The sequence below is a fragment of the Elephantulus edwardii genome, unplaced genomic scaffold, assembly GCF_000299155.1.
Source record: "Elephantulus edwardii isolate Elephantulus edwardi_28Jun2011 unplaced genomic scaffold, EleEdw1.0 scaffold00220, whole genome shotgun sequence".
Classification (NCBI taxonomy): Eukaryota; Metazoa; Chordata; class Mammalia; order Macroscelidea; family Macroscelididae; genus Elephantulus; species Elephantulus edwardii.
Genome location: NW_006399970.1, coordinates 684,712 through 707,289, shown reverse-complemented (window position 1 = coordinate 707,289; position 22,578 = coordinate 684,712). Strand labels below are relative to the sequence as shown.

At 37.6% G+C, this 22,578-nt stretch overlaps 1 protein-coding gene across 2 annotated transcripts in view; it reads left to right on the top strand.

Moving 5' to 3' along the window:
• The window catches only part of EXOC1 (exocyst complex component 1), an 86,358-nt gene that overhangs the window by 2,748 nt on the left and 61,032 nt on the right, over positions 1 to 22,578 (top strand). For both annotated transcript variants that reach the window (XM_006898084.1, XM_006898085.1), the window contains exons 2-4: positions 9,358 to 9,488; positions 13,309 to 13,468; positions 19,085 to 19,272. In XM_006898084.1, the coding sequence (XP_006898146.1) occupies positions 9,358 to 9,488; positions 13,309 to 13,468; positions 19,085 to 19,272 (479 nt within the window). The remainder of the gene's footprint in view (positions 1 to 9,357; positions 9,489 to 13,308; positions 13,469 to 19,084; positions 19,273 to 22,578) is intronic.

The following is a 22,578-nucleotide window of genomic DNA, read 5'->3' as shown; positions in this document are numbered from 1 at the left end:
AATATTCTGAGTAGAGGTTCTAATAGTGGCGTAAATCAAGTTACAGAGGGAAGGTGGTTCTTAGAATAAAAGGCCTATTGACTAGCACTTTGTCTATTATAGTGTAGAGGTTAGGAACCTCAAGGCTCAGCTATGTCATTTACTGTTCTTAAGTCCTGGAGCAAATTCCATCTACCACTGGGCTGTTTTTCAACTCGGAAGTCCGCATGCAAAGCAGAGGTGAAGTAAGGAACTGCTTATGAGGTTTTCCGTCCATTCCAACAACTAGGAAATAGTGAGAAGAGTTGGGACCTCAGAAAGCGTTTAGGTTATGTTATATTCTTATATCTTTTTTTCACCTTTTCTTTTTTTACTTTTTACTCTTATCTAAAGTTTTGAATAAACTTGGCATGTTCTAGATTTTTTTGGAATTTTTATTGAAATTATTATTACTTTGGAGAAAATTTACAATTTTGTGATACTGAATTGTCTTGCCCACAGTATGGCACAGTTCTCTATGTATCTTATGTTTTCATAATACCTTTCATTAAGTTGTGTAAATTTTTCTAAAGGCTTTGTACAAGAGTTGTTAAATTTAGTCCTAGTTATGTATTTAGTGCTATGATTTTACATATTATTTTAAATCATAATTCATTACATGGGTATATTTTAAAGCATTTTTTGCTAGAGTGTAAAAAATGTGTGCCTAAGATTGTAGAGCCATACACATTAAGATTAAGTTGGTCCTTAACCTTAATTTGTATGTATGACTTTTGCTAAACATTCTTACTAATTCTAATACTTTATCTGTAAATTCTTTATAAGTAATATTTTTTCCCCTCTTGCTTTGATGTACTAATTAGGACCAACAATAAGTGTTGATATCAGAGAAAATGCTTTGACCTTTAAGAATGGTATATACTGTAGGTTTTGGAAGTTCTCTATTCCTGTTTTGCTATAATTTTTTTAAGTTACCTTAAAAAAATCAAGTAGATAATGAATTTTAGCCAAAATTTTCTCACATGTTTTACAATTCTCACCCAGTTTTCTCCCTTTATTTTTATTTGTTAGTGTTCAGGCAGATACTTAGAATAAATCTAGTTTGTACCATATGTCATCAGTTATAGTTATTTTATGTGGTGCTAAAAATACAAATATATATAGATACAGGGATATAGATACATGAATATATTATAGTGGTGCATTGAAAAGACTTATCCTGATTCCAAAGATTTTAAATGTGAAGTAAAAAGTATAGTTTAATAGTGCCACTGTTGTAAAATGGGAATGGGGTTGGGGGGAGACTGAAAAAGAGGGGATAAATAATGTATACTGCATTGAAACAGATTAGGGAGAGAACTGTTTAAAAGGGATATATGATTAGGTATTATTATCAAGACAGGAGTCCAGAATGAAGACTGCATAGTGGAATGGACTTGTGGGGGGGGGGGGGGGAGGTATTGTGTAACAATGAAAGAATTTTAATTTTCAAAGAGAAGAGTAAATTGTGGGAAGGGACGGATAGGGAGAAAAGTGCAACAGTGAATGAATGGAAATCCAAAGTCTCTGTAAACCTTTATTAAAGTGAATAAAATAAAATAAAAAAGAAAAGAAAAGCAGTTAGTAAACTGGACAGGCAACACTGAAAGTGTCTGGATTCTTTGGACCATCTGGCCTCTCATTGCAGCAGAGTACTCAGTGTTACCGGAAGCCCTTGACCAGGAATCTGGCCTCTCTACGGGACGTGGAAGACTAATTGATCAATCGTTTGTTTGTTCATTCATTCATTCTCAGGAGCACTGACTGGAGACTTGGTATTTGCCTGGCCTTGCTCTAGACAAATGGGGCTACACAGACAAATGTAGTGACTGCCCTTACAGTTAACAAGATACTAGACTCATTGCTACCCTGTACACATCATCTTGGGTGGCGATATGGATGCATCTCCTTTTCTGTAGCAATTATGGCCACCTGTGTAACAAAAGTCATACTTTCCCCATGACAAAGAACTACAGCATTACGTGTAGGTGTAACCACGTGTCTTTTTCTCACTAATACAGCATAAGGAGAAGTGATCAGTTAGTTACTCATGGGCCGTGGCATCAGAAAAAGAAATGCTTGGTAAAGTGGACTGTGGTTTCAGGGGAGGAGGGGATTGTATAACAATGAAAGGATTTTTTTTTCCCTTCAAAGAGAAAAACTAACTGAGAGAGAAGAGTGAGCAGGGAGGAAAATATGCAACAATGAATAGGGGAAAAATTAAATGGAAAGAAAATGCTGTTATATATATATAGCATTAAAAATCATTAATAAAAAAATCTTTAAATTTAAAAAAGTATAGCTTAGAATTTATTAAATAAATACTATCTTTTATATGTACCCTTGGATTGAGTTTGTCAGTACAGTATTTTTTAAGCTTATTGCATTCATGTCCATTAGGAATACTGGCCTGTAATTTTGCTTTTTTTGTGCCATCTATGGCTTTATAATAAAGCTATAAGTTGGAAAACATCTTTTCTGATTTTAAATGACATGTTGTTCCCCTGTTTGTTCTAGCAGGGATCTTCTTGGTCTAGGTATAGATTTCACTTGAGCATGATTAAGTGTTCTAGAATTGCCATTCCTTTCAATATTAGCCACAATTTGTTATTATTCACACAGACAAATTCAGTTCCTGAATTAAGTACAACACTAGGAGTGATTGAAGGCTATCAGTATGTATACAAGGAACTCCTTCTAATAAAATTATTATTCAAATATACACACCACCTGCTAAAGCCAAAGATGATGTAATTGATGATTTTTCCCAATTTCTGTGGTCCAGAATTTCTCAAATGTGCAGTCAAGAGGTAGTCGTAATAATTGATTGGAATTCAAAATGGAAAACAGAAGAAAGGCTGGAATTTAGATAATAGGAACTTGGTGACAGACTGTAAGTGAGACTGGAGATCAGATAATGGAATTTTGTACAGTGAGTGGCTTATTAATTACAGATACTTTTTAATATACATAAAAGGAGAATTGATGCCTTTGAGCAGTGGTGCTGGAGAAGAGTATTGAAGGTACCATGGACTACTAGGAAAACAAACAGATTCATCCTGGAAAGGTTTAAACCGGGCTGCTCTTTGGAGGCAAGGATTCTGAGGCTTCGTCTAACATACTTTGGACATGTTATAAGGAGGGACAGGTCCTTGGAGAGGGATATCATGCTTGGTAGGATGGAGGGACAGTGCAGGAGGGGAAGGCCCTCTATGAGGTGGATTGATTCAATGACTGGAATAATTGGGATGGGTGTGTCTGAGACAGTGCGATTTGCACAGGACAGAGTAGAGTTTAGGGCTGTTGTACTCATAGGGTCGCTTGAGTCTCAAGTGACTCAACGGCACATAACAACAACAGCAAATGATGACTATATTCTTGTAGAAGTATGGAGATAGGACACATCCCTATCATACATCCTTCCCAATTTTGAACCGTGCAATGTGTCCTTGCTTTGTGCTGACAACTGCTTCCTAGTCCAAGTATAGGTTTAACATAAATACTATCAAATGTTCTAGGATTCCCATTCTTCTCAGAGTTAGCCACAGTTTATTGTGATCTACACAGTCAAATTCCCTTGAATAGTCAATGAGACACAGATAGAAATTCCTCTGGTAATCTGTGCTTTCAGCCAAGATCCATCTACCATTATAATATCCCTATAATATCTAGAATGCATTATAATACCTGCATCTACCAGTAATATCCCTAGTGCCACTACCTCTTCTAAACTCAGCCTGCACATCTGGCAGTTCTCTGTTGATACGCTGTTCCAGTTGGTTTTGGATAATTTTCAGCAGAATCTTACTTCATGTGTTATTAATGATATTATTCTATAATTTCCACACTCTGTTGGTTCACCATTCTTTAGGATGTGAACAAATACGGATCTCTTCCAGTCATCTGGAAGGCTGGGCTCTATGAAGAATAATGTGGCATCCGGATTGGAGGAAGACTCATCAGCAATCTGCATTATGCAGATGACACAACCTTTCTTGCAGAAACTGAGTAGGACCTGAAGCACTTACTACAGAAGGTCAAGGACCGCAGCCTTGACTTGAAACTCAACATCAAGAAAACAAAGATTCTCACTTTGGAGCCAGTTGGCAGCATCATGGTAGATGGTGAAGAGATTGAGATTGTTTAATTTAAGCTTTAGTTTGCTTGGTTCCACAATCAGCACTCCTGGTACCAGCAGCCAAGAAATTAAAAGACAAATTGCGTTGGGAAAATCCACTGTCAAGGACCAGTCCAGAGTACTGAAGAGCAGTGATGTCAGTCTGGAGACTAAGGTTCACCTGATCCAAGCCATGTTCTTCACAGTTACATGCTATGCATCAGAAAGCTGGACAAAAAAAAAACAACCAGAAAGCTGGACAATAACTAGGGATGATGTTGTTGTTGTTAAATGCCGTTGAGTTTCAGGCAACTCATAGCGACCCTATGAAGGAGAGTCTTCAACACTTGTGTGTCTCTCATCCACTCTTCAGGTTCATAGGGTTTCCAGAAGCAAGCTATTACGGAAGTGGATGCCACTCCTGCTTCCAAGCTTGTTTTAATCAGGGAGTTTCACCCATCGCTGTCCACCATGGGTAACCAACCATTGATGCATTTGGCACATCAGTGTCACAGTGTTCAGCCTCACAGTAACCACAAGTTACCACTGTACAGCAAGTGGACACACCAGGGCTATACGACCTACAGGAATGTTTGAACAAAAACAAAGACAGGCCCAAGGGCTGTGGATTAAAAGTCACCCACCTTTGGCTTGGTTGCATCGCTTTCAGTCCACTGGACCAGCTGATCACTCTCTATGTTTTGTTTTGTTTTTTTTTTATCACTCTCTATGTTGAGGGATGATGGATAGAAAATTTATTCCTTTGAGCAAAGGTCCTGAAGAAAAGTATTGGATATCCTATGGATTGCTAAGATAATAAAAATGTTCGTCCTGGAGAGGGTGAAACCAGGCTACTCCTTGGATGCAAAGATTCTAAAGCCCTGTCTGACATACTTTGGGCATGTTGCAAGGAAGGACCAGTCCTTGGAGAGGAACATTCTGCTTCCGCATGAGAGGAAGACTTTTCGATGAGATGGATTGACTTAGTGACTAGGGTAATGGAGATAGGTGTGTCAGAGTCAGTAAGGTTGGCAGAGGATAGAGCAAGGTGCAGAGCTGTTGTACATAGGGTTGCTATGAGACGCTGGCACCTTGACAGCACATAACATCAACAACGTATTCATGGACCTCACCTTATGAACTTGAAAAGAATCAAATTGACTACATTTGTGGAGAAATTGGAGATCAGTATGTACATTCAAAACAAGGCCAGTTGTTGACCATGGAACAGGTCATCAATTTTTCATGTGCAAGTTCAAATTGAAGAAATTAAGATGTCTACAAGAAACAAACTATGACCATGAATTGATCTCATCTGAATTTTTTTTTAAAATCTCAAGAATAGATTGTCTGCATTGAACACTAATGATCACTGACCAGATGAGTTGTGGTATGACATCAAGAATGTCATCCTGAAGAAAGGAAATATTCATTACAAAGACAAGGGAAAAAGAAAAAAAAAACCAAAGTTGATTTCAGAAGAGACTCTGAAAATTGCACTAGAACGCAGAGAGGCCATACCAAAGGGAAGAAATGTAGAAGTAAAAGAGATGATCAGATTTCATTTGGCAGCTCTAGGAAACAAAGCAAAGTTTTAGAATGAAATGATGTGCCAAGAGCTTGGGTTGGAAAATCAAAAAGGAAGAACAAACTCAGCATTTCTCAAGCTGCAAGAACTGAAAAACAAATTCAAGCTTCAAGTTGCAATCCTGAAGGATTCTATGAGCAAAATCTTGAATGATGAAACATCAAAAAGAAGCATCAAAAGAAGATAGAAGAAATACACAGAGTCACTGTACCAAAAAGAATGGGTCGACACTAAAGCATTTCAGAAGTAACATATGGTCAAGAACTAGTTTTAATGGGAAAGACGTTCATGCTGCACTGAAAGCATTGTCAGAAAATAAGACCCCAGGAATTGATGGTGTCCCAACTGGCATACTTCAGCAAACACATGCAACTCTGGATATACTCACTAATCTATGCCAGGAAATTTGAAATATGGTTACTTGTCCAGCTGACTTGAAGAAATCAATACTTGAGCTAATTCCCAAAAAAAAAGATAATCCCACAAAACATGAAAATTATTGAACAATATTGTTTGCAATCACTTGTTATGCATCAGAAAATTGGACAGTGACTAGGGAGAATAGAAGACGCCTTTGAGCTGTGGTACTGGAGAAGAGTCTTGAGGGTACCATGGACTGCAAGGAAAACAAACAGATTCATCCTGGAGAGGGTTAAACTGGGTGGCTCCTTGGAGGCAAGGATTCTATGAGGCTTCATCTAACATACTTTGGATATGTTGTAAGGAGGGACCAGTCCTGGGAGAGGGACATCATGCTTGGAAGAGTGGAGGGACAGCGCAGGAGAGGAAGGCCCTCTGTGAAGTGGATTGATTCAATGACTGGAGTTATCGGGATGGGTGTGTTGGAGATAGTGCGATTGGCACAGGACAGAACAGAATTTAGGGCTGTTGTACATAGGGTAACTATGAGTCTCAAGCGACTCAATGACACATAACAACAACACACAAGATTGTTGCTGAAGATTATTCTAAAAAAGCTGGAGTACTGCATTAAGAGGGAACTGCCATAGATTCAAGCTGGATTTAGAAAAGGGCATGGCAGCAAAGGCTGTCATTGCTAATCTCAGATAGATCTTGACTAAAAACAGGTCATACCAGATAGTTGTTGATCTGTATTTCATTGACTACCCAAAATTGTTTGACTGTGTATATCATAGGAAATTATGGATAGCATTGAGAAGAATGGAAATGCCAGAATACTTAATTATGCTCATACGAAACCTATACCAACCCCAAGAAGCAATTGTCCAAACAGAACAAGAGAACATTGCATGGTTTAAAATAGGAAAGATGTATGTCAGGGTTGTATCCTTTCTATCTATTCAGTTTGTATGCTGGTCTATTATTCTAGAAGCTGGGCTACATGAAGACAAATATGGCATCAGGATATGATGTAGACTCATTAGTAATCTGTGTTACATAACTGATTCAGCCTTGCTTTCTTAGTGTGACAAAGACATGATAAAATTGTCATAGACTATCAAACACTAGAGCCCACAATATGGATTACATTTCATCATCACAATAAAATATTCCTCACCATTAGACCAATAGGCAACATTGTGATAGATGGAGTAAAGACAGAAGTTGCCAGTGATTTCATTTTACTTGCATCTAGAAACAACACCCATAGTAGCAGCAGTGAAGAATTAGAAGACGGGAAGTGCTGGCACTGGGTTAAGCCACCACCCGCTCGCACTTCCCTGCCACTTAGGGGGCCCGGGACCAGGGAGGCTCTGGGCTGCCCTGATGGTGCTCAGCGAGTTGTGGAGGCCGAGTGGCAAGAGAATGAGCTCTCCTCAGGAATGGGGTGCAGACCTGGCCCATTTCTACACTATTACCGAGCCCCAGCGACACCCAAGGGGCTACACGGTGTATAAAGTCACCACTCAGATTGTTTCACAAAGAAATCCAGAGGATGTCTAGGAGTCCATGGGATCTTCATCACTCTTCACCACCACTGCAACTCAAAGGAATTGATTCTTCTGAATTCCTTATTCATTGCCCAGCACTTCAGTCTTCAAACTGACATGTTTGATCTTCAGGACTTTGGAGAGGTCCCTGACAGCAGACATCCCCAATGCAGTCTGTATTTTTTATTTCCTGGTTGCTGGTGTCAAGAATGTTGATTGTTGATCCTAGCAAGAGGAAGTTAAAAGATGTGTGTGTGTGTGTGTGTGTGTGTGTGTGTGTGTGTGTGTGTGTGTGTGTGTGTGGTGTGTGTGTATACTGATTTTCAATGAAATCTATTTATACCATTGAACTATTAAAAAAATGTAATAATAATTCTGAAGGCATATTGCCTTCGGGAAATCTGCTGTCAAGGACCTGTCCAAAGTACTCCAGGGCAGCAGTGTTTAAAGACTAAGGGGTGCCTGATCAAAGCCATAGTCTTCTCCATTACTTCCTATGCATCTGAAAGTTGGACAGTGACTAGGAAGACAGGACAAATTGATGCCTTTGAGTTGTGGTATTAGAGAAGAGTACTATCCTGTTGACTGCCCAAAGAACAAACCGGTTTCTCTTGGAGAATGTGCAGCAAAGATGCTGCTTAGGGGATGGTGAAAGTTCATCTCATGTATTTTGGGCCAGTTGCCGGGAGAGTTCAGTCCTTGTTAAAGAACATCATTCTGGGAAATGTGGAGCGTTAGAGAAAGAAAAGACCTCTCCTCCCAACAAATGGATTGACATGGTCACTATAACAGTGAGCTTGAGCACATCAAAGGTTGTAAGATGATTGAGGATAGAGCAGGATTTATAGGGCTGCTGTGAAGTTGTGGTTGGCTTGATAGAATCTGATAAGGAGTTGCACTGGCAACCCAAGAGTTAATATCCTCCCCTACTTTTAACTGCCTCTGAAAACCCACTGAAGGGTCTGCTGTGGCTTTGGTCCAACTCATGGTCCATATTAACAACAATAGATTTAAGCCTGTTCCTTCATTTTGCATACTTTCAAATAGTTGTATAAGCGGAAAATTATTCATACCTTGAAAGCTCACAAAAGGTATCAATAAAACTTAAGCATCAGTGCTCTTATTTGGAAAGTAGAGGAGATTTTTAGCTACTCATAAAGCATAAAAGTCTTTTAAATTGTTATGAATGTTCTCTATTATGTCAGTTTTGGCAAGTTATATTTAAAAAAAAATCGACCCCTTTAAGTTTTCAAATATATTGGTGTCTAATTAATCTTCATTCTGTTGCCAGAGTACTTTTCCTAAAAAGTAGAAATGATAGCAAGTCATTAGCCTAATTGAAATCCTTTTAAGGCTCACAACTTTTCAGAAAAGACAGTCTCTGAACTCAGGTTTGTTTTTTTTTAATTCCTTTTTCTTCTGTCAACTGTGTTGCATGCATTCTTCATATTGCTGTTCCTGCAGTGGTGTTTGCTCTTTCAAGACTGGTTTGATGTGGATCAGTTATTCTTTTTGAGCTCTCCTATGTACCTTATGCTCTTCCTGTAAGATTGATTTGAGGTTTAATTGTTTAGGAAAGCTGCCTCTGACATTCTCGTTTGAATTCCATACTTCTCTCAGCGCTCTGTTCGTTACTGAGTTACAGTGACAGCTCTCCTTATAATGAATGAATGAGTCAATAATCAAGTCTTTCTAATGAAATTGTGTGTTTCACTTCACAGTGACAACCGAACGCCCTGTGCAGGTGAAGGTGGTCAAAGTCAAGAAATCTGATAAAGGAGATTTCTACAAAAGGCAGATTGCTTGGGCCCTTCGAGACCTTGCTGTGGTTGATGCGAAAGATGCTATTAAAGTATGTTTACCTAGTTCTTTGATATACGTTGAGGTTTCTTTCATTTCATAGTTTTATAGGTACATAGGTTTATGTATTATGATATGAACTTATTTTTATGATGTCTGACCCACAAACTTTAACCAAGAAGTGGTCTGCAGTGTATTGTTTGGCCTTTCATTTGCCCATAACCTCCCCCAAGTTTCTAAAAATGAGTGTGTGTTTAATGTTTGTTTTGTTTTTCTTGTTTGTTTTGAGCTATAGTTAATGTTTGTGTACAAACTGTGTAAACTAAAGCAAAGTAACTTTGATTTTTAAATACATTCCTATATTTAACTCAGCTGTAATTAAAGCATTTAGGTTTTTAACATGGCATGTTCTAAGTTACTTGGTTTGGTTTTGGTTTTCCCTTGTTTCCTTTTTTTAAAAAAAAAATTGTATTGGTAAAACCTGGTTCCAAACCATGGAATATAACAAAAGTAAGTCTTCATTAGTTCTCATGAATTAAGGCACCTGAGGTACATGACTTGAGTCCATGAGATGCTCCCTGGGAAAAAGATGAGCAGTCTCCTCCTTTGTGAATTTCTGCTTCTGAAAATCCGCTGGAGCATCAGCTGTAAGTTGGTTTCAACTCCTACAACACAAGAGTTCTGGTGGCATCATCCATAGGAATTTGCACTCCTAACCCAAAGCTCATACTTCTGTCGTGGCTCAAACCCACCAGCTGCTCCTTTGGGTAAAAATTGGCCATCTCAGAATCAATTTAAGTCTCGGAAACACAGTGGAAGTTCAGCTATGAGTTGGTTCTGACTCTACAGTAGTGAGTGTAGAACATGAGACAGTCTGACTGGCTTTTCAAGCCTCTAACTTTGATATGTGATTCAAGCAGGTTGTAATTGTGGATTCCATATCTTAATTTTACAGAAAAAAATATCTTAACACCCAGACAAACCACACACAAACTTTGAAGAATTTTAATAATGTGACGATTACATTCAAGTACAGCCTCTGTTCATATTCATTGCTTTTCCCAGCAGTACTTTTTTCAAAAGAAAGCAAGCCCCTCTGGCTGCATTAGGTGCTGCCTCTGCCTTCTCTCTAAACTTTAATCATCCTGTTTGGCAGCCCAGCGGCACCTTGAGGGCTCTCGAGAATAGTCTGCAGCACATCTACTTGTGCTATTGATGAGGATATTATATTAGCAAGCCTTACACTAATGTAACATGATAGCTCTCTCCAAGGAATACCCTTTCCTAGCAACATAACTTGAACTAAGTGAGATGAAGGCAGAGGGTTGGCGAAGGAGAAGAAGATCCTTCAGTGACTGCCGCAATAGGCTTTAGTGTGTGACAAAGTGTGAAGATGGCACAGGATAGAAGGTGGTGCAGATATACTGTTGATAGGGTCGCTATGGATTGTACTCGACTCAACAGCACCTACCAACAACAACAACAACAACAGCACTACTAATCTAATTCTAGGTGCACTTTGCTTTGGCTTTCTAAGTCTTAACTTATTTATCAAATAATCACAGAGACATTAAGAACCTTTGTAAAATAATATGATGAAATAATATTCCTATTTTACCACTTAAAACTCAAACCTATTGCTATCTAGTTGATCTGACTTAGTAATGACGTTCTATCCTGTTTCCAAGCCTGTCTTTATTGGAAGAGACCGCTTCATCATTCTACCTCAGAAGGACTAGTAGGTTTCAACTGCTGACCAATACTGTATCACAAACCTCTTGAGGAACTGAAAGCTTGGAAAAGTGACATGTGTTTGGGTCAGGTGCAAAAGAAGTGCAGCAAAAACCATTTTCATAGAGTCTTGCTTATTTGTAGAATTCATATTTCCTCTGGATGCCAAATACCTTACCTTAAGTATTTCAGGCAAGCTGGAACCTTTGTTTAAACCCTGAGAAACACTCAGTTTTTAGAGATATACAGACACTACACTTGCAGGTGCTTTGGGGGTATGTTTTGCTGAAAGAGAATGGAACTGAGATTTTTAAAAACACATATTACCAAGGGGAAGGGTCAGGAGTAAAACTTTTTTGGTAGGTTTCTGTTTAATGGAAAATACTTTTAAGAGTTTTTCAGAAATGTACCGTTATTAGAAAGCTTTTGTCCCATGAATAGGTTTTCACTTTAAAACCCTGTTAACTTGCATAAGTCGCCAACATTGTAGAACGCTTATCTGATTGCTTTCTCACAGCTGATGCCTCATTGCTGACTAGCTTAATGGATTTTTATTTTCATTTTATGTAGGCACCTTTGTGTGTGTACTCTATATATGGATAGAAAATATAAAATTTTTATACATAGCCTAACATTAGCCATTTAGTATCACACATTGATTTGTGTGAATGTTGCTACTGGAGCACTCAGCCTCATTTATGGCATTATGGGAACTATTCCCAAGAAAGAGATCATTTCCCATCAAGTTTCTTATCAGTTGCCAATACAATTAGATTTTTTTTACAAGTAATAGCACAATTACTTTTTTATTGTAAGTGTGGTTTTTAATTTTTTTTGACGCTTGAATTTTATTAAACCATAACTTAGACTAATTAGTAATTCCAAGCTGTTATATGATTGCTATACCACAGATCAAGTCTTGATCCCTAACATGTTCTAGCTCTTTACAGCAATAAATTCTGCTATAATGACCCTTAAGACCAAGGTCTTTGTTCAGTTTGTTCCCTCTAAATTTATTTTATATGAATATATTATTGCCTATTTACCCAAAACATTAAGAAAAATTATGAAATATATAAGCCTATTTTTCAAGTCATTGAATGTGAAGAAAGGTTTTTCTTCAAATATATCCATATGTTTTCATTTTTTATATATTTAACTAATTTTATATTCAAAGGAGAAAATATTACCCTGATAAGAGATTTTGCAAAATTGTGACGTAAAAGGCATATAGAGAAAACCTACTGCAATCAAGTTGATTTTCATATCTATAGAGTTTCCAAAACTGCCGAAGTAGACTGCCTCATCTTTCTTTCTAAGGGTGGCTGTTGGATTAGAACATTTGATCTTTTGGTAATGGAGCTCTGGTGGCTATTAAGGAGTTGCATTGCCAACCCAAAGGCAGGTGATTTGAATCCACCAGACAAAGATGAGCAGTCTCCTCCCATGTGATTTATAGCCTCTGGAAACCCACTGGTGGGTCAGATATGTGTCTGTTCAGACTAAAGCAATGACCTTTTGATTTTGTTGTTAATTGCTGTCAAGTATGACTCATAGCAACCTTATGGACAACAGATCTGAACGCTGTCCTATTTTGTGCCATCCTTATTATAAACCAACAAAATCATTGCTCTTCAGGACTTTGGAGAGGTCCCTGACAACAGACCTTTTGATTAGCAGCAGAACTTTTAAACTGTTGCACCACCCTTTGAACTTCTTTATCATTTGACAGAACTTGAAACCTGTCATCATTTTTTCCTTTTAAAATGCCTTTTTTTTTTTTATTTAGGTTGTTTATTTTTCATTTCAATGAACATCTACAGAGATTTTGGGATTCCATTCATTCATTGTTGCACTTAAAATGCCTTTTATCATTCTGTCTTTTCAAAATAGAAAACGATTAGAAATAATCTTTACTTTTTACCTCATTTGGTCTTAGAGAGCACACTAAGATGTAAATTTTATTTTCTCTCATATATTTTAATTAGAGAACATCTTCATGTTACAGCCCAGGAAGCTAAGACACAAAGCCAACAGTCAATATACTATGTGTCCAAGACTCAAAGGGCCTAGGAAAAGATTACCCTGATAATGAAAAAGGATATGATCACAATGCTTTGCTTTGTCTATTTTTGTTTTAGGAAAATCCTGAATTTGATTTACATTTTGAAAAAATATATAAATGGGTTGCCAGCAGCACTGCTGAGAAGAACACATTTATTTCATGCATTTGGAAATTGAATCAGCGATATCTCCGGAAGAAAATTGATTTTGTCAATGTTAGTTCACAGCTCTTAGAAGGTAAAGTTAAGTAAAAATATATCAATCATGTGTATCTTTAAATGAACATATAGTTTTTCATTATTTAAATTAGTATACTGAGTTACCTTATAATGAATTTTAAAAACACTTTTGTTACTGCAGAGGTTATACTTGTTCATTATAGAAAATTGATAAATAGAAATTACTTATAAACCTTTTCCCCAGAGATAACCACTTTTAAAATAAAGAACTTTATTCTACATTCTTTGTCCTATCATACTTTTTAATATTATGTATCATGGACATTTTTTATGTTGTTAAATATTTATCCCAACATTGTTTTTAATAGTACTATATTACTCCATTACATGAATGTGCTATGTTTACTTAACTAATAATTGATTTTTAATTTTCCAACTTTTGCTTATTTTTAGCAACTCTAGGATGAATAATCATGTATATCTTTGTGCAGAGTGTAGATGTGGTTAAGAACACAACTCTGAAGTCAGGCTGCCTGAGTTCAAATTCTGGTTTTACCTTTTACTGACTGTGACCTTTGGCTGGTGACTTAATCTTTCTGTGTTTCAGTTTCCCTTATCTTAGAAATAAAAAGTATACTAGAATTTTTGCCTTAAAAAGTTGTTGTGAGAGTTAGTTACCTAATAAAGGAAAATTAAAATAGTGCCTAGTATATAGTTAAGTACTCAATAAATATTAGCTACTATCATTTTTGTCAAGATAGAATTATAAACCTAAAGTTAATTAGGATATTTTGATCAATATATCTTTAAGAATGTTATTCATTATATATTATTTATTGTTGCAAGATAAAGACAGAGCTGTTAATTACTAAAATTATATGGTGAGATTTTATTCTTTTAAAAAATTTCTTTGCATAAAGATTTAAGAAAATGGTCTTGTATGCTTTGCAGGTAAACAGTTTTTAAAAGGTGATGCTCATTATTGACAAAGTATAGTTATATCCCAAATTATATATGATAAAGAACATTTACTTTTCCCTAAGTCATACATTAGAATTTAAAATGAGTAGCTTTCTTTTAGTTTAAACCATCTGAAATTGCCATCTGACCTATAAAACTGGTTGAAGCTGTTTATTAGTCCCCTCCCTTTGTCCTTTCTTTTGTTTTACTGTCCCTTCTTTTGTTTTCCTGGGATTTTCTGCTTTGGCCATCCATTTCTCTCTTTTTGGATGTAATATCATTTCATAGCACTTACTACAGTAATGCCTGCAAAAATCAGAACCTTTGTAAGACAGAAATCTATCAGGAAAGTAAACTTAGAGTAATTTTCGTTAAGACTAGTTACAGAAAAATATCAAAGGCAGAAAACTTGTGAGCCCCCTGGGGGAAAGGTAGTTCCATCAGTTTGGATCTCACTGTAATTAGTGCTCTGTTTTGGTTTGGGGCTTGGAACTGACAGAGAGGCAAGGCTACGTTTGTCAGGCTTGTGCTGCTCGCTCCATTGGTACTGGTCTTGTGTCAGAGCCACTGGAGCTGCCATCTCACCAGTATTCGTTCTCAGTGTCTTGGCAATGATGGTAAGGAAATGACTGTTAAGAAGAAATTATGGTGGGCTTTTTAGAGTTTTGTTGTTGTTGTTTTTTCCTTCCAGTGGTTTAATTTGTTTTAAGTGGCATTTGTTTTATTTCCTTCTCTGGTTTGAACATTATAAGTGAATGATGCATAACTTCCTGTTCTGTTTTCAAATAGGATGTATTTCTAGGTGTTACTTGTTGCCTAAGGTGCTATTTTAAGCCAATATATATCATTAGGCTACTATTACTTGAAAGCATATGTCCTACCTGGATTCGTTTCATTAAGAAATACACACACTAACTCATCAACATGATTATGTTTCAAACACCAGATTATTCAGAAATCAGTGCTACATGAAAATAAAGGATTTTGTTGTTTTAAAGACTATCCACTTGTCTAATTTGTTTAAATACAGTCCTAAAAGTAACAGCTGAGATTTACTGATATGTGCTCTTCCCTGTGACAAGACCAGTTATGGATTATTCCTTGGTGGTAAATGAGGCCTAGAATAGACAAAACTGGATGAAGTCAGGCCATGTGACCAGAGAGCTCATGGCTTGACCACTTCACCTTCTCCCGCTGTTGGGGTCAGATATTCCCTGGCTGAGCCTCCTCCAGGGCTCCACTCTCACCCTTGCAAGCCTTGCCTTGAGGATCCTGACACTGTTCTGTCCTGTGGGCCTGGCAAGTACCTGGGCCTAGGCTTTCTGTAAGCATGGCTGAGCACTGGGTCAGAGACCTCAAGCCCAGTTTGGCTCACTTTGGGATATCATTAAACTCCCACACATTTCTTCCCAAAGCTCTCTCCAGTGTCTTTATTTAAATCCTGTCCCACCCAATGCAATTTGGAACTAACTGCAGAGGCTCAGACTGAGATAGAAACTGCTGGCCCAAGGGCAATGGCCATGGAGGAGACTGCTCTGCGGGCCGGGGAGCACAAGGTAGCTCAGCCAGAGATCTCCATCCAAGGAGATGAGGCTCCCCCACCTCATTAATACACAAAACAGCCCAAAAGTAGATTTTTAAATTTTTTTCTTTACTACTGTTGAAAACACAAACTGTTAGGTAATTAGATAGTCAGTAGTGAGCAGTAGGTATATTACTACAACCAATAAAAAGCAATTACTAGTGTGAGAAAATGTCCAGCTTTATAAAAGAAAACCATCTCATTTTTAAGTGCCTAAAAATGAATACTTTTTCATGTTGGTAGGCATGACCATAAACTGAGATCAATTTTAGGAATACCAAGAGCAATATTAACATTTACACTTTGAAAATTAGCTTCTGTAGCTCAATAACCATTGCTTTGGTTTAATGGAGTTCGGGGAACAGCTTTATTCACGTCTGCAGGCTTGTTGTAATGGATCTTGAAATCTTGGGCAATTAATTCTCAATCTGTCTCTTTTTTAAAATAAATATACCTTGAGCTTTAGCTAAGGTTAGAAAATAACAAATCATCAACATTCTCCTTTAAGAGATTACTATACAAATAAATTAGCCTGTTCTTGTTGGTGAATTTAGCAGTAACAGTATTGGTAGTTCTTAAAAGTTGTTAAGTGTGCTAAATAATTGGAGCGTCTCTTGTTTTGTTTTGTTTTTTTAAAAAAAAGAAATTTTGCTAGCTGTTGATGTAGCTGTTGACTATTTTACTTGCATACAGATTTAAAAAATAATCTTTAATGTGGGTGTTTAAAAGCCAGCTTGAACCGTTACCTCATGTGCTTTTTTAAAGTTGTCTCAATCTTGTTCTAACAGTGTTTTGTAACTAATCCATTGTGAGGGAATGTCTGGATAAACTTTTGGAGCCTTGACTTAACTGGATTAAATGCATGAGTCACAACTGACCTAAAAATATTTTCCAGGAAATCATCTGTTTCCCGGTTTTCTTTTCCAAAGATAAGCCATTATTGTTTCCTAAAGACTAAGGAAAGAGGGCAAGACAAATATATTTCTAGTCACTATCAGGAAATGGAGCCCTGATGGCTCAACAGTTAAACTTTTGCCTATTAACCCACCAGCCACTCTTCCTCTCCTTCTGTAAAGATTCACAGTGGTGGAAATCTTGAGAGAGAGTTCTACTCTGTCCCATAGTTCACCAATGAAGATAAATGGTCTCGATGGTAGTGGGTATAGAAAAATGAATCCTGGAAACTTAGCTTCCTATCAGTGTTTCTACCTTAGAGTCTATTTTGATGTTATCTTTTAAACTTTGGATTTATCATGAAAGTCAAATGAGATATGGATAGTATTGCAAAGAAAAAAAATAAACCTGTGTACTTTTCTACCCAGCTAATATTCTTTGCTTACTTTCCTCTGCTTTTTTCACACCTTTTTACTCTCCAGAACTGCCTAAAGTTACAGAAGGTGCGTAACACCTTTTCTTCTTATTCTATTCTGTATATGTTTACTACTTGCCATTGTTAATGTACTGTTGGTTGCATATTTTATGACATGTTCAGGGTAAAGCTTAAATTTATTACTACAAAATCCACCGTGTAATAAAATTAATGGTACTATTTATTATTGCTTTCCAAAGGACTGTTTCACTGGAGATAAAATATTTCTAAAGCAGTTATACTGTTGTGACCATTTAAAATTATTTTAAGGAGTAATATGAAATTATTTTGGCAGTTCCTGCCCCCTAGTGGCTAATCAGCTGTCAGACATGACAGTTTAACATTTCTGCAGTAAACTGAAAATGGAATTAAATAATAAAGAGTTCCATGATGCTGTTCTACAAAACTGTATGTTATAAGGAAGTTCTTGGAGTCTACTGGGTAAGGAGTTGTACTTCCAGTCCGTAGACAGTTCGAATCCACCAGCTTCTCCAGGGAGAAAGATGGGCAGTCTCCTGTACAATTTACAGCCTCTGAAAAATTCTTTCTTTTGTTCACCTCTCCTAACCTTAAGTTGAGGGAACTATAGACTAGCAGTAAAGAGTTGTGTTACCAACCCAAAGCTAACTCCTTTAAAAGTTTTCAACCCAAAAGTGATTAAAATCTGTCAGACGCTCTGAGAGAAAAAGATAGGCAATCTCCATGCATGTGATTTGCAGCCCCTGAGAACCCACTGAAGGATCAGCTTTCTGTTGGTTCCAAATCAGCAGCATAATGAGTTGAATACCAAGCTTTATACTCAATGCTCAAGCAAAGGGAAAAAAAGTCCTTATTTTCACCGCTCCAAATAGTGGCTTGTGGGTGCATATTTTTAACTTAGAGTTATTTGGAACAAAGAAATAAGATAAAGGGGGGAAATCAACAACAGGAAGAAAAATGTTTCCAGAAAGCAGATTATTTTCATGTGTCCTGAATACATAGTCATGTTTCCTCAAAAGAGCAACAAGTACCTCAGGTAGGAAAAGAAATGCTGAGTCATTACCATGTGTTTTGCTTTTGCCTTGTAGCTTAATTGTACTGGAAAATTGTGACTAAAGCCTGTTTTAACACTTGCAAATCAGTATGAGTTGGACTGCATGCTTTTTATACGCTATAAATTTGAAATGCTTGAATTCACATAGAGCTTCTTTAAGTTTATTTTATAAAAGACTTTAAAAAATGTATATTTTGAGATATTCTAGTTGAAAATGACTTGCTGACACCAACACTAAAGGCTAAGAGACCCCAAATGAAAGAATACTTCAAAACACAAATAGAAGAGCTTTACTCAGTCTCCATCTGAAGCTCAAGGGAACTTCTCAGTATAATGGATGGATAGCAATATTTTAGTTCTTATTGGAATTAATAAGTCAGAATGATGCAGCTGAAAAGGAATAAGCATTTGACCTTATGATTGAACCTTTTTTGGTCCTAATTTTCTCTATCATTGAGTACATTTTACTTTTATTAAAATGATACTGTAGCAAGCTGATAAAAATATCATAAATGCAATGTAAAAAAAAGTGAACTGTGTATCACTAAAAGTAATATATTGTCAATGTTCAAAGAATTCCTATTAAACATAAAAAGGAAAAACATTAAAAAAAAAAAGATATTCTTAACTTTCAGCTGATCTTACTTAGCTTTTAATTACCATGGTATTGCTAGTCCCTCCTACTTTCTGACTACTCTATTTTACATTTTTACCTTTACCCTCTTTTAAGAATCTGTCCCAAGTGGAGAAAACCAGAGTGTGACAGGAGGTGATGAAGAAGCAGTTGACGAATACCAAGAGTTGAATGCCAGAGAAGAGCAAGACATTGAAATAATGATGGAAGGCTGTGAATATGCCATCGCGAATGCAGAGGCCTTTGCAGAAAAGTTGTCCAGGGAGCTGCAAGTGTTAGATGGGGTAAGATTGTATTATACTCCGTGAATAAGTAACAGATTCTCACCACTGGATCAATTGGTAGCATCAGGATGGATGGTGAAGAGATTGAGATTGTTCACAGCTTCAGTTTGCTTGGCTCCACGGTCAACACTCTTGGCACCAGCAGCCAGCAAATCAAAAAATGTATCACGATGGGCAAGTCTGCTGTTAGGGACCTCTCTAAAGTACTCAGGAGCAACGGTGTATCGCTGGAGACTAAGGTGCGCCTGATACAGGCCATGGTCTTTGCAATCGCTTGTTATGCATCAGAGAGTTGGACAATGACTAGGGAAGATAGAAGGAGAATTGATGCCTTTGAGCTGTGGTGCTGGAGAAGAGTATTGAATGTACCATGGACTGCCAAGAAAACAAACAGATTCATCGTAGAGAGGGTTAAACCAAGCTACTCCTTGGAGGCAAGGATTCTGGGGCTTCGTCTGACATACTTTGGACATGTTGTAAGGAGAGACAGGTCTTTGGAGAGGGACATCATGCTGGGTAGAGTAGAGGGACAGCGCAGGAGGGTAAGACCCTCTATGAGGTGGATTGATTCAGTGACTGGGGTAATCGGGATGGGTGTGTCAGAGGCCATGCGATTGGCACAGGATAGAGCAGGGTTAAGGGCTGTTATACATAGGGTTGCTATGAGTCGCAAACGACGCGACGGCACATAACAACAACAACAGTTGATGGAGAAGACTGGTTTCACAGTCACCTTGTACTGCCTCAACAGGTAAGCCTTTTTACTATGATTACTGCTTCAGAGCTGCTGAACATAGGCAACTCATGGCACAAAGCAACAACATACTATGTTGGTTGGGTTTTGGTTGTTTTTTTATTTAAGCCTCTTTAGAGTCAGCAAGATCTTGGGGAAGGCCTTTATATTTAAAGTTGGTTGTTATAATATTTTGGAGGAACATTCTTCTTAGTGGCACAGCACTCTTCTGTCAGTTTGCTGTTCCTGGAGTTGCTGTGATGCTGAACCTTGTGCCATTGGGGTGTCAGATGCCATAACGGTTACCCATGGTGAACAGTGTTTGGTGGAGCTCCCAGTTTAAGACGAACAGTGTTTGGTAGAGCTCCCAGTTTAAGACAGATTTGGAAGCAGGACTGGCATCCACTTCCTAAACAACATGCCTCTGGAAGTTCTATAAACTTGGATTATTGTTAGTTGTTATAGAAAGACTTCAGGCCTTTAATTCATAGGGTTGCTATGAGTCGTGCTCGACTCGAAGGCAGTCAACAACAACAACAATGGTTATAACAGAAATGTCTGCTGCACCAAAAGCAATGGCAAAAAGCAGGCTCCAGGAATTAACAGAATACCAACTGAAATTTTGAGCAAATGGATTCCTCACCAAAAGCAATGGCAAAAAGCAGGCTCCAGGAATTAAGAGAATACCAACTGAAATTTTGAGCAAATGGATTCCTCACCAGAGGTGATTATTCACCTATACTGAGAAATTTGGAAGAGAGCTACCTGGCCAACTAATTGGAACAGATTCAGGTTTGTACCCACTAAAAACAAAGTGACTCAAAAGAATAAAAAACATATTGAGCTGTAGCATTAATATCACACAAGTCAAATATAGCTGAAGAAATTCGTGAACAGTATATTACCAGAAACTCAAGCTAGGTTCAGAGGAGGATATAGAATTAGTACCATCATTGCTAGTGCCACATGTATCTTGACTGAATGCAGAGAATACCCAAAATATGTTTACCTGTGTTTTATAGACTGCAAAGGTTTTCAGCTCTGTGGATTATAAATTAAAGATAGCATTTCAATGATTGAAGAATTCTAGAACATTTAATTGTGCTCATGTGGAACTTGTACATAGACCAAGAAGCAAATTTTGGTCAAAGCAGGAGGATACTACAGGGCTTGCAGTCAGGAAAGTGTGCTTTCATTGTACCTGTTCAATCTGTATGCTGAGCAAATAATCCAAAAAGCTGGTGTGTAGAAAGGAGAACATGGCATCAGAATTGGAGACAGCTTTAACAGACTGTAGTATGCAAATGATCAACAGTGCATGCTGAAAATAAAGAAGACTTAGATCATTTACTGATGTGGGTCAAAGACTACAGCCTTCAGTATGAATTACGCGTCAACATAAAATAGAAATCTTCACAGCTAGACCAATAAGCAACATCCTGATAAATAGATAAAAGATTAAAGCTGTCAAAGATTTTATTTTACATGGATCCACCTTCAATACCCATGAAAGTTGCAGACAACAAATCAAATAACTTATTACATTGGGCAGATATACTGCCAGGGACTTCTTTAAAATGCTAAAAAGCAAGAATGTCACTTTGAGTACTAAGGTGTGTCTGATTCAAGCTATGTTATTTTCACTTGCTTTGTATGCATGTGAAAGTTGGGCATCGAATAAAGAAGATCAAAGATAAATTCAGACCTTTGAATTGTGATGTTGGCAAAAAATATTGAAGATGCGCTAAGAAATGTCAAGAAAGAAATCTGTCTTGGAAGAAGAACAGGGAGAATGCTCCTTAGAAGCAAGAGTTGACAAGACCTTACCTCAAATACTTTGGAGGTGTCATCAGGAAGGGCCGATCCATGGACAATTTTACTATGCTTGGTCAGCAAGAAAGAGGAAGGCCCTCAACAAAATTGATTAACACAGTGGCTGCAAAAGGGACTTGACACAGGTGATTGTGAGGTCACCACAGGACTGGACAGTGCTTGTTCTCTTAAACCTAAGGTCACTGTGAGTTGGAACCAACCTGATAGCTCTAAGCAACAGAGCAGTAACATGTATTTATAAACACATTACCAGCTGCCATAAGCTTTTCATCATCTCTGAAGCACAGGACCATTGCAGTTAGGTCAATCTGAGACAGAAGCTGAGGTTTTGGATTTTAGGAGGTTCTTAATGTGAGGTGATGAAAGCGAAATGGGGCCAACCAGAAATCAGCATGTGATTTTATTCCTCTGCTTTCTGAAATTTTCAGAATCATCTCAGGAACTGGTTTGAGGCCTTGAACTAATGAGGGAAGACCAGATGAGTTGTGGGAGGATGTTAAATGTATCGTCCAGGAAGAGTGCAGACAGTCATTACAAAGACAGAAGAGGAAGAAAAGACCAAAATGGATGTCCGAAGAAACTCTGAAGATTGCACAGGAGCGTAGAGAAGCCACAGCACAAGGAAGAATTCAAGATGCTAAAGAGCTGAAGATTCCAAAAGGCAGCATGGGATGACAAAGCAAAATATTACAATGAAATGTGCAAGAAGCTAGAGTCAGAAAATCAAAAGGGCCAAACTC